A 14004-nucleotide genomic window follows, 5' to 3' on the forward strand; every position below is an offset into this window, starting at 1 on the left:
AGTTTCATGCCTCTTCACCTTGAGTCGGCCGAGATCTACATCATCGTCGGCAGGGTCCGCCGGGTCGCCTGTTGACGGACCAAGAGGCCGAACTCTCTCATTGCCCCGGACGGGTTCGGCGCTAACAACCCGGGAGAAGAGAGCTTTACCATGCCTCGATTATCCGAGAGCTGGACTCGCCGTCCGACGCCCATGAGCCGTTATTTCCCCCTTATTGCTCCCATCTCGGCAGATGGACGAGCAGTTCATTCGCTTCGCCGGCAGTGAGACCTTGCATTTGGAACATTATGGAGCAAATGTGGGCTGTTTCGGCGGGAGGGGGCATTGTCATGCTTGCCTTGCCTGCCTCCGGACCATCTTGGACGGACGGGACGGATCCATGGATCGAGATGAAGAGATCCATTGCTTCTTTCTCCGTCGGCCAATACTACGGTACTGTACCTACGTGGCCGGCCGTCTGCTGTTCCCTTCTCTTCTGCACCCTGCTCGGAGCCCCTGGAACCTTCCTTGATCGCCGGGGGTTGGCCCGGACGTTGCGGAAGCTCTTCCTCGCGAGAAGCATCCATGGAAAGCAAGGGCCGCTGGGTGACGTTGGCGAGCAAATCCTCGGCCTGCTCCGCTTCATGAGAGAGGGCGTGGGTGTGTCTTGTAAGCCTTCCTTGGTCGAGACTTTGAATGACGGACAAACGTGTGCATCATGGGTTCTACGACGGCAGCATTTTGCACAACTTGAAAATTTATGCCTTGTTTGTTTTTCCATTTGTCTCAACCAGGAACCGCCATCTCTGACCGGTCCTTACTAGCCCCCACTCCGCCTTTTTTTTTTTTTTTTTTTTTTTTTCTTTCTTTCGTTGCAATGCGGGTGCCTTTTTTGACTCTGAGGCTCTTCAGGGCGGATACGACCTCGTCATGAGAGGGTAATATTGGAGTTGACAGAAAAACAATGCAAGACCATTTCCCATTCGCCCCAGGTTAGGTTTGCATTCCAGGCACAGCCCGCCACTTCCATCAAACGTCTCACCACTGAATTGATGAGCTCAGGATAAGAGTTTTCATCCAATGTCGTCGTCGGTTTCTGGTTCTGCCGCTTGGCTGCGCTTGGCTTCGGGTGCCCGTGGCATCGACGAGGATGGCGATGTCTCCATGCTGTGCAACGTCTTACACATGCCGCTCGACAAGTACGGATGTGGATGAACAGGGAAGAGGTCTCGCTGCAAGGGAAAGGCTCCTCTTCCCCGAACGTTGACGGGATGTTTTCGAAACACATGCACACACATACACTCACACACACGACACCTCGGGGATCCCTGGGGGCCAAAAAAGCCTTGCTCCCATCCATCCCCATCCCTTCCCGCGTCCTGGCAGACGGAGACTGGCTCCCTGCATGCTGCGAGGGAGAGAATTCGGGTCTCTGGTGTGGTTTCACCACGTGGGATCATCCATCCATCCAGGCAAAACCAAGCTGCGGCTCAAAGGCCGAATGGACGCCTCTCGAGGTTCAGAAGCGAGCCGAAGGAGGAGGGGTTCTTCTTCACAGCCACGAGATTTCCGACCAGAGCTCGCCTTGTTTAATGCCTCTGGCATGACTTGGATGGCTCGCCGACGTCAAATCGATAGGCTGGTGGGTTGACACATCGACTGTCGTTTCAGAAGGTGGGATCCTCGCCTAGTTTCCATGCCTTATGCCTATGCCGTGGCGGCTCTTACATACGCACATCACGTACAGGCGTCATCTTTTCTCGACGACATGTCATGCTGCCCTTTCTGACAGCCAGTCCGGATGAGCACATTTCGGCTATGGGGTTCGATTGTCATGAATCGGCGTCTGGCATTGTCGCATTTGCAAAACGGCAATGGCATTCGTGAGATGGATGGCCCGCTCCCGACTTAGCAATCTGCCTCACCACCCAAGCAACAACACCCTCTGCTGCCGCATGGAAGGCCGCCATTGCGCAATGCAAGGTGCGACAGTCATGTTGCACTTCGGAAGGCTGTCAATATAGGGTAAAAAAGGAGTGACGAGCAAGGTCCTAGGATTGCGGCTCGCTCGCCTGTGTGCGGGAATTCGTCGTCCAAGTGCGGACCAACGGTTCTTGTCAGTCAACAAGAGTCAATGTCTCTGAGACTGGTTCCGTGGGAGGACGAGGGGGTGCAACCATTTCATCAGCCCAGTGTCTCTCCAGACCACGCAGAGTCCATGTTCCATTGTGTTCGCGACCGCAAGCCATGAATTCCTCTGCAGGAAGCCTCTGCTGCGCTGCGCCTTGGGGGCACACTTGCGTATGCGTATGGGTCCCCCTCTTTCCTATCCGTGAAGCTGGGAACTGGACAAGGGCACGTCAGCCCAGGACGCCCTCCTTCGCTAGCTCGGGCATGCCCACGTTGGTATTCATGCAGAAGTCGGCTTCCAAGGTGCAGCAGCCTCACATGTGCTTCCAATTGACGCAAGCCCTTGATGTTGATGGCGTTGGTGGGCGAGTGTCAATGGGTTATCCACTGCCCTCTTACGCACTCATGTCTTCTCACAGGCGTCTTACCCTATCCGGTACGGTATTGTTTACTTTTTGCACCCAATGGATGTAGAAGTCGACCGCCAGCCGCTCGTGTTCACCGGCAAGTTGGTCCACGATGCGGGCTTGCTTGTTGACCCCGTCTACGAGCATGGACTCAACAATTCGCCAGCTTGGTGCTACGTGATCTAGAACAATTGCAAAATGATGAGGCTTGCTGTGCTCATAGATCGCGTTGCACGTGAAAACCACTGCAAAACACCAATGCCTAGGGGATCCCGGGGCAGGATAACTATTGTCTTGGAGGCTTGCTTGGCTGGGTGTCACTATCCCGCGCAGATATGGCGACGAAACTCGAGCATAACTGAGAAGCAAAAAAAGGCAACAAAACCGCAGCCAAAAACCATCTGATTGTCCAGAGTTCAGCTCTCTGCAGGTTCGCCTCATCTTTTTTCCCAGCTGAACGGCTCTTTGTCTCAACAGCTTTCCAACCGGGGAAACCGTGCCGTGCGTGAGGCTGGCTCAAAGGCGGCTGGGCCGTGTCTGTGACTGGAGAGCTTCGAGAAAGATACGGGAATGTAGGCCCCAGCGGGAGACGAATCGAGCAAAAAGAAAGCATGGAAACAACATGGGGATTTGCTTTTTCGCACTCTTTTGACGCCTGCCTATTTGCTTTTTTTCCTCTTGTGTCGCATGCGTCGTGACGTGCCAATGTAGGTCCCGCTATTTGTCTCTGAGACTTGTGGAACGCCAGAAATAGTCAAGTCAAAGCCAAGTCAGCAAACGGGGAGCAGGACGTCTTTGCGATGGAGTCTTTGGGATTATCGCTATTTCGAAAGAGTAGAAGCTCTGCAGAGGAGATGCTTGTTGGTTCTTCATGGGTCCTGGTTGGAACTTGGGCGTTTCGACTCAACAAGGCGGCCCGGGATAAATGGGCACCTGAGACAGCTTCACTTTCAAAGGAGGAATGTAGCGCCGCCGTCTCTCCTTGGTCACACCAGCAGCAGCCAATTGCAAGCATGTCTCTGCCAGGGCCGACCTTTTTTCCCTGTCACCTCACCTTACCTCACCTCACTTCGCTTTCACTTACCCGCCGGCCGGACGGTGCCGACGGCTCTGCTCAGCGGATAAAGACGGGGGAGGGGGGCCCACGATCGATCCATGAGAGCAGCTCTGTAACAACTGCCGTTTGCCGTGATGGCTCGAATCTCATCTTATCCATTGAGGCGAATTGAGGCGTTTCAACGCGGGGGTCTCTCCAGACGGGGCCGTCTCTTGATTCATTCACCTCGAGGCGTCCAGAGAGTCAAGTGGGCTGTTTATACGAAAACGCCCTCACGAAGTTGAACCGAGCGAGAATCTCTCAGGTCCAGGTCCCGAGAGGCGACTTGGTAGGGTCACATCCGCTTTCAGGATGAGCAAAATTGACTTTGTGCTTTCCCTTTTCCCCCTCTGGCAGCGTAGCACTCATCCTCCCTCAAGGGAAAAACTTGAGGGGAGGCTTCACCCAAGCGGCAAACCTTGGGGCGCACTGACAGGAGCGTCAAGGTACGGTACGTACGGTAGAGCCAGTAACGACGGGCCGTGAACCACCCCAAGACGACGCGTTGGGATCGGGGAGGCGAAATGGCCAACAAGCACCGGCTCAAACTCTAACTTAGGATCAGGCGAGAGACCTGGGCGAGACGTTGAGGGCACGGGACGTGGCGGACGCTTGCAGGATCTATTATCTCTGGAGGGGGATCTGGGGTTCGAGTTCATACAAGGTTTCGACTATTAGATTTCCCGACGATCTAGTCCCGTAGCCTCCGTACTACTGTGCAGTATCTTGCGAATGCGAACCATGGCTCTGGGAAGAGATATGGTGGTGGTTGCAACTAGCCACCGACAACTCTCAGACTCTCTCTCACTCTCCCAGAAATGCCAAACGCGGACTAACGCTAGAGGAAATCGCAGACGAGGCCTTTCCCTTGGAGCGATCGATCTGCGCCTTTGACAGCCTGCATGTAAGATTGGAAACCCCTGCCTTTGCCTGTCCCCCGCGCACGGGTTGCCTCCTTCGTTTATCGGCGACGATGCCCAACGTCCTGGGACCGACTAGCGGATGGAGAGGAGGGAGCTAAAGCCAAGCACGAAACTTGGTAGAGAAAGAGGTCCGAGATAACGTAATGTGCGGTCCTGCATTGCTCTTTGTCTTGTTTCGTAGCGAGTCTCCGAGATGCTGACTTACGGGGCTCTTTCAAGATACGCCCGCAGAATTGAGGTCCCACGGGACAGGGAAATACCCTCGACGATGAAAAGACAGATCCCAGGCACGGCAGATTTTTCTTCTATCTTGACACCGGCTCAGGGACCAGGCCAGGCACCAAAAAGAGTCGAGATTCAGAGTATCAGAGGCTCAGTAGCCCCACGGCTTCGTGCTCCGCTGACGTGGACATGACGGTGTTCTCTACCAAGCCTCCAAGGTCTCTGTTGCTGACGATTGGCTGCCCTGCAGATTTTTTTGCGAGCCCGACATTTGAGTTGTCAGCCTGTCATTTGACGTTTCTGGGATGAAAAAAACATGATCCGTTACCAGGGGTTTCAGTTTGTGCCTGACGGGAGAGAAATCTCTTCACCGTTGGCAACCAATGAAGCTCCGCATCCACCATCCATGAGACGACTAAACCGTTTCTTCCTGCCGGGATCATCTTGATAGATAGGACAACACCAGGCAGAGAGGGGGGCGGAGAGGTCCGGTCCCCCGGGATTCCGATTGGCGGTCCCAGCTAGCGGACGCGGACGGGATCTACCCGTTAGCGGACCAGTCCGCCCAGACATGTCAGGACCGGAGACGGGCAGGATCCTTCTTGTGTGACCAACAGCGGCCCAACACATCTCGTCCAGGCATATCCTGTGTTGGGCCTGCTGCGGCGAGATGGAGAAGTACGAGATGGAGTCAAAAATCTGTCAAGTTCACGGTCCCAGAGATGATGAGCACTGAGTGTGTGCCCCTCAGGGCGTGTATCCTTTTTTACTTTTGCCAAGTCATGAAAAACATTCGGAGGTTGGATGTCACTCCGATTATTCTCAGGAGTAAACATTGCTAAGACCAAAGGTCCGGACTGAAACGACCGGTGCTGCCTTGTTGGGTAGCACCGGAATTCCATTGGCGCCGCTGATGCTTTCTCTGCTGTGAATTGATTCCTCAGTAGGTGGGAGTATGCCTAGGGAATGTGATTTGAGTGCGATTGAATTTCCAATATCGTCATCCCGGGCTCTTGGGGCGGATGGTGTCGAGTTACACCTCTTGATGCTTCTGAGCTGGTATTATTGACTCGTTGGTAGGTCCATTGTCGGATCTCACGCCCCTAGAAAGCCATCGAGGGTTGTGAGTTCGAGGGTAAGCTGTTCTAGCACCGCTGGTTTAGCTACTATCACTGTATTCTTTCAGGTGGTCGTCCCCTGTTGGCCGGTGGCTCGAGTAGTTCACTCGTGATGAATCCAACCATCTACTTACATTGAACATCTATGTAAACCAACTACACTCCATAACTAAGAAGGAGCATTGAAATCTTGTAAACTACAAGACGGACTGATAGAGTCACTGCCCGTCAAAGTAACGGGCTAGATAATACCACCAGTGTACACATCTTTTGCTTTTCAGTACCGCTTTGAAGACGCCTTGAGAATCTTGTTTGCAGCATGGGCAGCAGCAACCATGATAGAAGCCTGAGTGTTGCCAGTAGGAACTTCAGGATGCATACTGCCATCAACGACAAACAAGTTCTTTGTGCCCCAGACTCGAGTATCAGGGCCTACAACGCTGCGGCCGTCCTTCTTAGCACCCATGTTTGCGGAACCGAGGTGGTGGTTTCCACTGTACGAGACCTCCAGGATCGTCTCGGCGGTGAGATTGCTGGGCACGGTCAAGATGCTGCCTGGCTTGCGCGCGTAGCCCAGGAGCTCGTCGACAAACGTCTTGAGGGCCTCGCGGTCGCCTTCGGTGTTGAGGAAGGGCTTCTGGGTGATGTTGGTCCTGCCGTCGGCCGTGATCTCGAGCGTGCCCACAGACGTCAGGCCGTGGGTGAGGTACACCTTGGCCTCGATGGTGTTGTTGGAGGGGGCGTTGACGGTGCCCTGCACGTAGCGGGTCACACCGTCGCTGCCTTCAACGCTCTTCCAGAAGTTGAGACGTTGTCCGGACTGGGCGAGGAGACCGCTGCCCTGAGCAAACAGATCGACCGACTCCTGGTCTGGCTCAGTCCAAGCTGTCTTAGGAAGAGCTGTAAGTCCCTCCTTGGTTTGGAACTGAACGAGAACAATGGGGTGGTCCTGCAGATGCTGTCCAACAGGAAGTTCGATCCACTGGGTTCTTGGAGGCAGCTTGATGTTTGTTGATCCTGAAGCAACGATCTGAAGCTGCTTCTTGGGTCCGATGCCAGAGTTGAAGAGAACGCGAGGTGTCGAGTGAGTGCCGGAGGCGAGCACAACAGAACCACCCTTGTTCAGCTTGATGACCTCTCGAGAGCCATCCTTGTGCTCAACCTCGACACCAGTGACGACAGGTCCCTTACGGACGGCACGGAGGACCATGGCGTTGAGTTGAAGGCTGAAGTTGGGGAGGGCCTCTGCATCAGGGAGGATATCGCGAACAGGACCACCTCGAAGTCCATTGCTGATCTGATTCTGTCAGTTGGATTCAACGTCTGTTTGTTTAGGAGAACTTACCAGCCACGGGGGATGAGTAAAGACCTTGTCCTTTGACTCGGCATTGTGGAGGGCGTCAACTTCATCCCACCCGTTGCTCTCAAGGAACTCGGACATGATCTCGAATGCACCGTCATCGTAGCGCTTTCCATTAGCAGAAGGAAGAATGCTTCCGGGCATGCGCTTGAAGACACTCTCGGCGGCATCGGCCACGCCGTCTTCCCACCTCCATCCCTTGGGCCACGCCTCAAAGTCGGCAGCTCGAGGTCTGATGTACATCAGAGCGTTCAGCACGGTAGAACCACCGAGCAGACAGCCAGCAGAGGCGGCAATGTCTCTGCACCACTGGATAGTCGGCGAAGTGTCAGTATGGAAAGCCATGCCGGGAACGTCATAGGCCGTGGCGGTCTCGTTCCACTTCATCAAATCATCGCGGTTGCCCGTCGCGTAGTACGAAGGGCCACCTCGCTCGATGAGAAGCACGCTATGGCCAGCATCGGCGAGACGCTCAGCAACAACCAGGCCAGAAGCTCCAGCTCCAGAGATGATGTAGTCGTAGGTGGTGCTTCGAGTAGAGGCGGATGATTGCTTAGCCGTGACCGTAGAGGCCAGGCCCAGCAGTGCTGAGCTGGAGAGTATAGCCAACTTCATCTCGTCAGTATACACAGGAAATACAGCTACGAGAGAACGGTGATCAAGCTCACATGACGAATTTTCAGTGCCTATAAGTACCTCTATACGTGAAGGAGATTAGATGAGATTGATAACATCCACCATCACGACCCACTCGCGGAGGCTGCTTGATAGAGAACAACTACCGAAGCAGAGTGGATTTGATGGTGGATAGAGTATCATCGTGAGTGTAAACAAGGCAATGGCAACTGCCGATCCCGCTCTTTAGATCAGGGGTATTTAACCATAAAAAAGTCTCAAATGCCTCATAATGGGAGATGGAGTTGGACTCGACAGTGAGAATAGTCAAGCATGGCAAGTCGACTATCCTTGTAAATAGGTATTAATGTCGAATAGGAGCCATCCATTCACCATTACTCAGATATCCAGCAACAATGGATGAAAGGACCCTTGGGCAAGGAGGCTTCTTCCTCGTGGATTCCTCGGAGTTCAAACGTCGGCGTTCATGCCGAAGCGATCAAAGGATTTACGAGATTGACATGCCATTTGCACGTATCCAGAAGGTCAAAATGGATACAATGGAGCTCTGTTCTTGTCCGTGAAACCCTAGCCCATAAGACTATCCTCCACTTCTGCCAAGTCCAGTCCTTGGCAGAATGTTTTCCCTCTTGTTCTTGGAGGACATTCGCCATCTTTACGGCGACATTTGTAAGCCGTCATCTCTTGGGTTGCACTGGGGAATAGTTAGGTAGTTCTTCAAGCCGATGGGCCTGGAGTGAAGGGCCCACGAACTACTCCGGAGCACCCGGCACCGAGTTCTACATACAAATCATGATTCAGTAGTCACAGTTCAAGTCTGAGTGGTGAAAGTATCCAAAACAGGCCATGTAATTCCACGGTAGACGTGGCTCCTTCAAACACTGCATCTTGACAGTACCCAAGGTGAGCTTTGACAGGAGAACCACCAATATTGGTTCACTCCCCTAGATACAAGTGCCTTGATTCAGAGCCGACTTGAAGTGGATATACCTGCAAGGGATTCCTGACGGCCTCTGCGTACCTGAGGCAGTCCAGAACCGCGGTGAGCGCTAGGTCCTGCCGCCATAGCCTTCTTGGACCCGGCGTGGGGGTGACAGCCTTGGCGGTCATGAGGCTCCATACCGAAAGATCCAAGGCGATTCTTTGCCTCTCCGCGTAGTTCGATTTTCGAGATAGATACACCCTCTTAGGCTTGAAGCAGAAGGATGCACCAAGGCCCGAGGGGATGGAGCCAGATCGCAGCAGCAGCATCTTCAGGTGGCTCTCATGAGCACGGGCTAGCCTGGACATTAGAGTCAAGTCTCTGGGAAGTTGGCTCGAGGTGCATGATGCTCCGATCCCGGCCATCTCGCCGAGACCGCCGCGTAGGGCTTCTTTCTTGGCAGGGATATCAACACGGACCTCTAGGTGAGCCGTCAACTGTTTGCCTGTGGAGCAATTGTACACGCAGCTGAGGGACAGGGTGATTGAAAGAAGACTAATTTGGACGCCGATTGAGTAATAGAACTGGTGAGACATTGCTAGAATACTCGGTGATCCTCTCAGGGAATCATCCTTCCATCCCTCATCCTAGCACCTGAGCTTGGATCAGGTAGCTATTCATGTAGGACTGCAAGGCCAACTACTTTCAGCCCTCTACAGCCTGCATCTGCAACAAAACGCCCGGTCTTTCTGCCTGTTGGCAGGCAAGGTTCAAGGGGTGTCAAGACGGGCGTGGAGATGGGCTCAGGCATCTCGGTGAGGGAGTGTGTTTATTAGACGCTCCGCCCTGTTTCTTTCTTTTCTCAAGGATGCCTATCCTACATGTGTGAATCGGTGAGAGATCGGATCAGCCCAAGGCTTGACCGACTTTGACGGGAATTTGCAGTTGTGGCGACGAGGCATCCTTGATCTGCACTTTTCACCGACGCTTCAACTCGGCGAGACTCTGCCGGTGTCATTTTCTCCATATTTTTTTTATATCTCAGACGTACAGTAGACACAATCTCCACAAAGGGTTTCATCTGGTAGGTTTAAAGACAAGGCTGAGCGGTGACTATCTGAGCACAGCAGTTGAGGTGCAACAGCACGAGGCCTATCAGGCACTTTCGCACAGCTGCAGGGAATTCATGTTGATAGGCAGAGCAGTGTAACTCGTCTCTGTGTTTTATGTCACGCTTCTGGAGTTTTTGGGCTGAAACTATTGGATGTCTTACTGGCTGTCAACTTGTCGCGCCCTGCTTAAGCGACCACTCACGTCTGAAGATTGCATGTGTGCTCTAGAGCATGTATATATCCGTCCTTGGCGATGCATCGTTAATGGTCAGTTCTTTAATCGGTGCAAAGAATTTGACGTGTTATATTTCATATTCATATTTGCAGATTATGCTTTTGTTGACTTGTCTTTATTCGCTTGGTGGTATCAATAGATGGAACAATAGACGGTGCAAACAATGGCTGCGATAACTCACCTATTGAAGATTCAATTCTCCCAGTTGGGAAAAATGAACTCACCCAGCATCAGCTCAACCGATTTGGCTGTGGCAGAAAAATTTACAGTGATTAACAATGCCCCCTCTTCCCAAAGGGTGAATGATGCTGCCTGCATCTCATCTCAATTCGCCTCATTCTCACATCCTCACTTTCGGATCAGATCAACTACAACATTCGGATCGGCTCCACCACCACATTTGAACCCAAAAGCGGGCATCATACTATACACGGTATTATATGTCGCAGCTCAATACGGAGCTTTGCTATTGTGTCGTACCCACGCTATTTAACAAGCTTCTTGGGCTTCTCCCCTCCCCTTCGCCATGTCACATCTCGACAAAGAGGCCAAGCGGATGCTTAGTCCTCAGCTCGATCAACTCAACACCAAGAGATCTCGATCAGTTTACATCGTCGAAGAGTCTCCTGGAGGTACCATGAGAGAGATGGATCCCACCGACCACCACCCGCCAGTTCCTGGCTCTTCAGCCTCTGGCCATGCTGACGCTCCCCAGGCTGAAGCTGGTCCTTCTACCCCGGCTCCTGTCTTTGAGTCTTCTAGCTCTGGCTCTTCCGGAGTCGATAATCTCGGTTCCAACGACTCGACTCCCAAGGCAAAGGTCGTCAACGACAACTCTGCCACGCCCCGCGCTGGCCCCTCCAACTCTGGTAAGAAGGCCTCGCCCAAGATCGCTGACCAAGCTCTCCCCCCGCAGCCTCTTCATCGCGTGGCGCCCAACTACGACCTCTCCGAGGAGCACCTCAAGAAGCTCACAGTCCGCGAGAAGCTCCGAAAGGGCATCGCCATGAACTTTGCCCAGAGCCTGTCCCTAGGTGAGGCCCTCCGGGACAAGGCCAACACCGAGGGTGGCCTCGAGAGCGCCATCACCATCACCGGCATGATGCAGAGACTTGACATGGAGAAGAACATGGACCCTGAGCTGTCTCACTCTCACTTCCTGCGTCGTGGCCTCAACGAAGTCGACATGGTCAACCGGGCCCTGACCAACAAGAGACCTGGAGCGGGTGAGCCCGACAACTATCGGAGCCTGAGAACGCAGCACTACTTCAGCCGCCTTCCCTCTGTGTAAGTTTATCCGAGTCTTCTGCCTTCACCAGGACAAGTCAGCTAACATGGTGCCAGGGTCGCCGCCAGTGAGAGACTCCAGGCCATTACCGGGTCTGCCAACTATCATCGCTTCGAGCCGGGCCCCATGCCTGGCCGTCCTTTTGGCCAGATCATGCTGGTTGAGGACTTTGACCCTGTCAAGGATCTGCCCCAGGTCGGCAAGACCTCTGATGCCACGTCTGGCCTGATGGCTCACCTGTGGTCGGGATGTGCCAAGTACGGCTACAAGAAGCTCGAACTCGACAGCCTCGTCTTCAAGCAGAACATCAGAGAGAGCCGACTGGTCAAGCGGAGCGTGCCTGGCAGCGAGTGGAACTCTCCCGACCTTGACCCTCATACCATCATGAGCCTCGACGCTCAAAAGGGCAGCATCACCATCTACCAGTCCCTCATGTAAGTTTTCCTTCACATCTGCAGATCACAGCAAGACTGACCCGTGATTCACAGTGCTCTCCCCGATGGAAGACTCCAGAACTGGACCTGGTTCAGAATCCGCAAGCCTATCGTCGACATCGATGGCGCCGTCCCCTCCGCGCTGGTCGACATGCACCACTCGGTTCTGGTGTTTGCTGCCCCTTCGTCCCAGATCGAGAAAGTTAAGGAAGAGTAGAGCCCACCTTTGACCACTCCCCAGACTGAACACAAAGACGAGAACGAGAGGCCCCAGACCGCGAAGAAGGCGTCCCAGATCCCCAGCCTCGGTGACTTCAGCCAGCTCAAGCTGACTCCCTACACCAAGACGCCTGGCCGCCAGCTGACCCTCGAGTGGAAGTTCACCAAGGACGGCCTCCCCAGCTTTGCCATCTCGCCCCTCCCGAACCACATCCGGGCTCGTGGCTTCCCGCCCGACTTCCTCTGGGTCGACTGCGCCCCTTACTATAACGGTCGAGACAGCTGGTGGAAGACTGTTCGTGACCTGGCCAAGAACGACCGTGGTCACTGGGACTTTATCCAGCAGCAGATGGCAAGCAACCTGTGCTTCGTCGAAGTCAAGTCCAAGCATGGCGCCGAATGGACCACTGTGTATCCCGAGTCCCGAGACAACACCACCGTCGATGTCAAGGGCAAGGGCAAGGCCGTCGATAATGGCAACACCAACATCAACCAGGCCAATGTCAACATGAACACCAACGCCAACGCCAGTGTTGCTGCTCGTGCCGGTCCCAGCGCCAACAACGACGGCATTTCTGGTTCCACCATGCCCTCTGCTTCGGGTCCCGGTGTCCGTCGCCGTGGCAAGAAGGTGCGCGCTTCCGGGCTGCGCAACGAGGTCCGCCAGGACTGAGACCTTTTACGTAGAGGCCTACCATCGTGTCAACCAAGACACACCGACACTTTTTTGATCGACTATCGCAGAGGCTGCTGGAACGAGCGATATGGATGTCAGCTCCAGAGTATCAGCCAACAAGAACCCTACCCACGCACAACACGATGATGAAAAAAAGGAGTGAGGTGCGAGGTGTGACGTGAGGATAGAGTCAAGTAAACCAGGCACGGGGAGACTGCCTGAGGAATCGGATCTTTTGGGAGCATTTCGACCGGTAGTGGAACCATGGGAACACATCGTAGCTGAGAGTTCACTAGGTAGCACAACACGGATATGAATGTTAATAGGACCGACCGATGCGTGATGCCAAGACTCGAGATGACGTATGTCGTGATGGTAGATCTGGTGTTGATTCAGATGCTCACTTCTTCTTCTTCCCTTTCGTCTTGCCTTCCTTCTCCTTTCCCTCAGCCATACCGGCCCGCACAAATGCGTCCCTCGCCACCGCGGTGATCAGCCTGAATCTCTTGGACCCCAACTGCACACCACCATACCACCGCGTGACGACGACGGCCGCGTCCCAGAGGTCCATAGCCTGCATCAACTGCATCAGCCGGGCCGCGGCCGCCGTCTCGCCATCATCGTCGGCATGCTGGATGCCCGAGCCTCCGTCCCTTATACGCCACGCCGTGATGTTGTGCGTCGCGTTACGGATGCGCTTGTCCGAGTCGAGCAGCGACTGCACGCACAGCTGGGCCTGGGAGGGGCTCGTCACGGGGGCGACGTGGGCGACAAACGTAGACTTGGACTCTGTGATGGGCTTGGAGGGTGTCCATTGAGATTTAGGCAGAACTGTCTGCGCCAGTCGCTTTGAGGACATGTTGGCCTCGGTCTGACACTTGAGGGCCCGAGTATGTCTCTCATAGAATCAATGATATTCGAGTATCATTGAGGTTCTTGTAGATAATTACATCCACAATTAGCATGGCTGAAAAAGCAATGAATTGCTTCACTTGCTTCACTTGCTTCAACTGTTTCTAGAAGTCTCCAAGCTTTCGAGGCTGAAAAATAAAGGGACGGACCCCTTATCAGCTGTGGAGAGCTCCCCGAGCTTAGCCGGCCCTCGATTGGCGGGCTTGGACGGAGGGGTACAGGGCGGGGCGGGTTAACATTCCACCATGACCAGCCCGGGCTGGGCAGGTGCCAGCGAACAGGAAGGAGCAGGGCACCACTCCCAATCCCATATTGGAGCCTCCCCGCCAAAAATC

General features: G+C 54.1%; 3 protein-coding genes across 3 annotated transcripts; 1 reads left to right on the forward strand and 2 right to left on the reverse strand.

The window, feature by feature from the left end:
• Nucleotides 1-6152: 6152 nt before the first annotated feature.
• On the reverse strand, nucleotides 6153-7850 carry NCS57_00572200 (uncharacterized protein; the record flags this gene model as incomplete). Its single annotated transcript, XM_053055634.1, has 2 exons — nucleotides 6153-7172; nucleotides 7221-7850. The coding sequence occupies 2 exons, from the start codon at nucleotides 7848-7850 to the stop codon at nucleotides 6153-6155; spliced, it is 1650 nt and encodes a 549-aa protein (XP_052914589.1).
• A 2816-nt stretch (nucleotides 7851-10666) lies between these two features.
• Nucleotides 10667-12754, forward strand: NCS57_00572300 (uncharacterized protein; the record flags this gene model as incomplete). The annotated part of the gene is made up of 4 exons (XM_053055635.1): nucleotides 10667-11427; nucleotides 11485-11862; nucleotides 11917-12064; nucleotides 12104-12754. The coding sequence occupies 4 exons, from the start codon at nucleotides 10667-10669 to the stop codon at nucleotides 12752-12754; spliced, it is 1938 nt and encodes a 645-aa protein (XP_052914590.1).
• Nucleotides 12755-13157: 403 nt separating this feature from the next.
• On the reverse strand, nucleotides 13158-13616 carry NCS57_00572400 (UPF0029 domain-containing protein; the record flags this gene model as incomplete). Its single annotated transcript, XM_053055636.1, has 1 exon — nucleotides 13158-13616. The coding sequence occupies one exon, from the start codon at nucleotides 13614-13616 to the stop codon at nucleotides 13158-13160; it is 459 nt and encodes a 152-aa protein (XP_052914591.1).
• Between the last annotated feature and the right edge of the window lie 388 nt (nucleotides 13617-14004).

This window comes from Fusarium keratoplasticum, chromosome 4, assembly GCF_025433545.1.
Source record: "Fusarium keratoplasticum isolate Fu6.1 chromosome 4, whole genome shotgun sequence".
In the NCBI taxonomy this organism is placed as follows: Eukaryota; Fungi; Ascomycota; class Sordariomycetes; order Hypocreales; family Nectriaceae; genus Fusarium; species Fusarium keratoplasticum.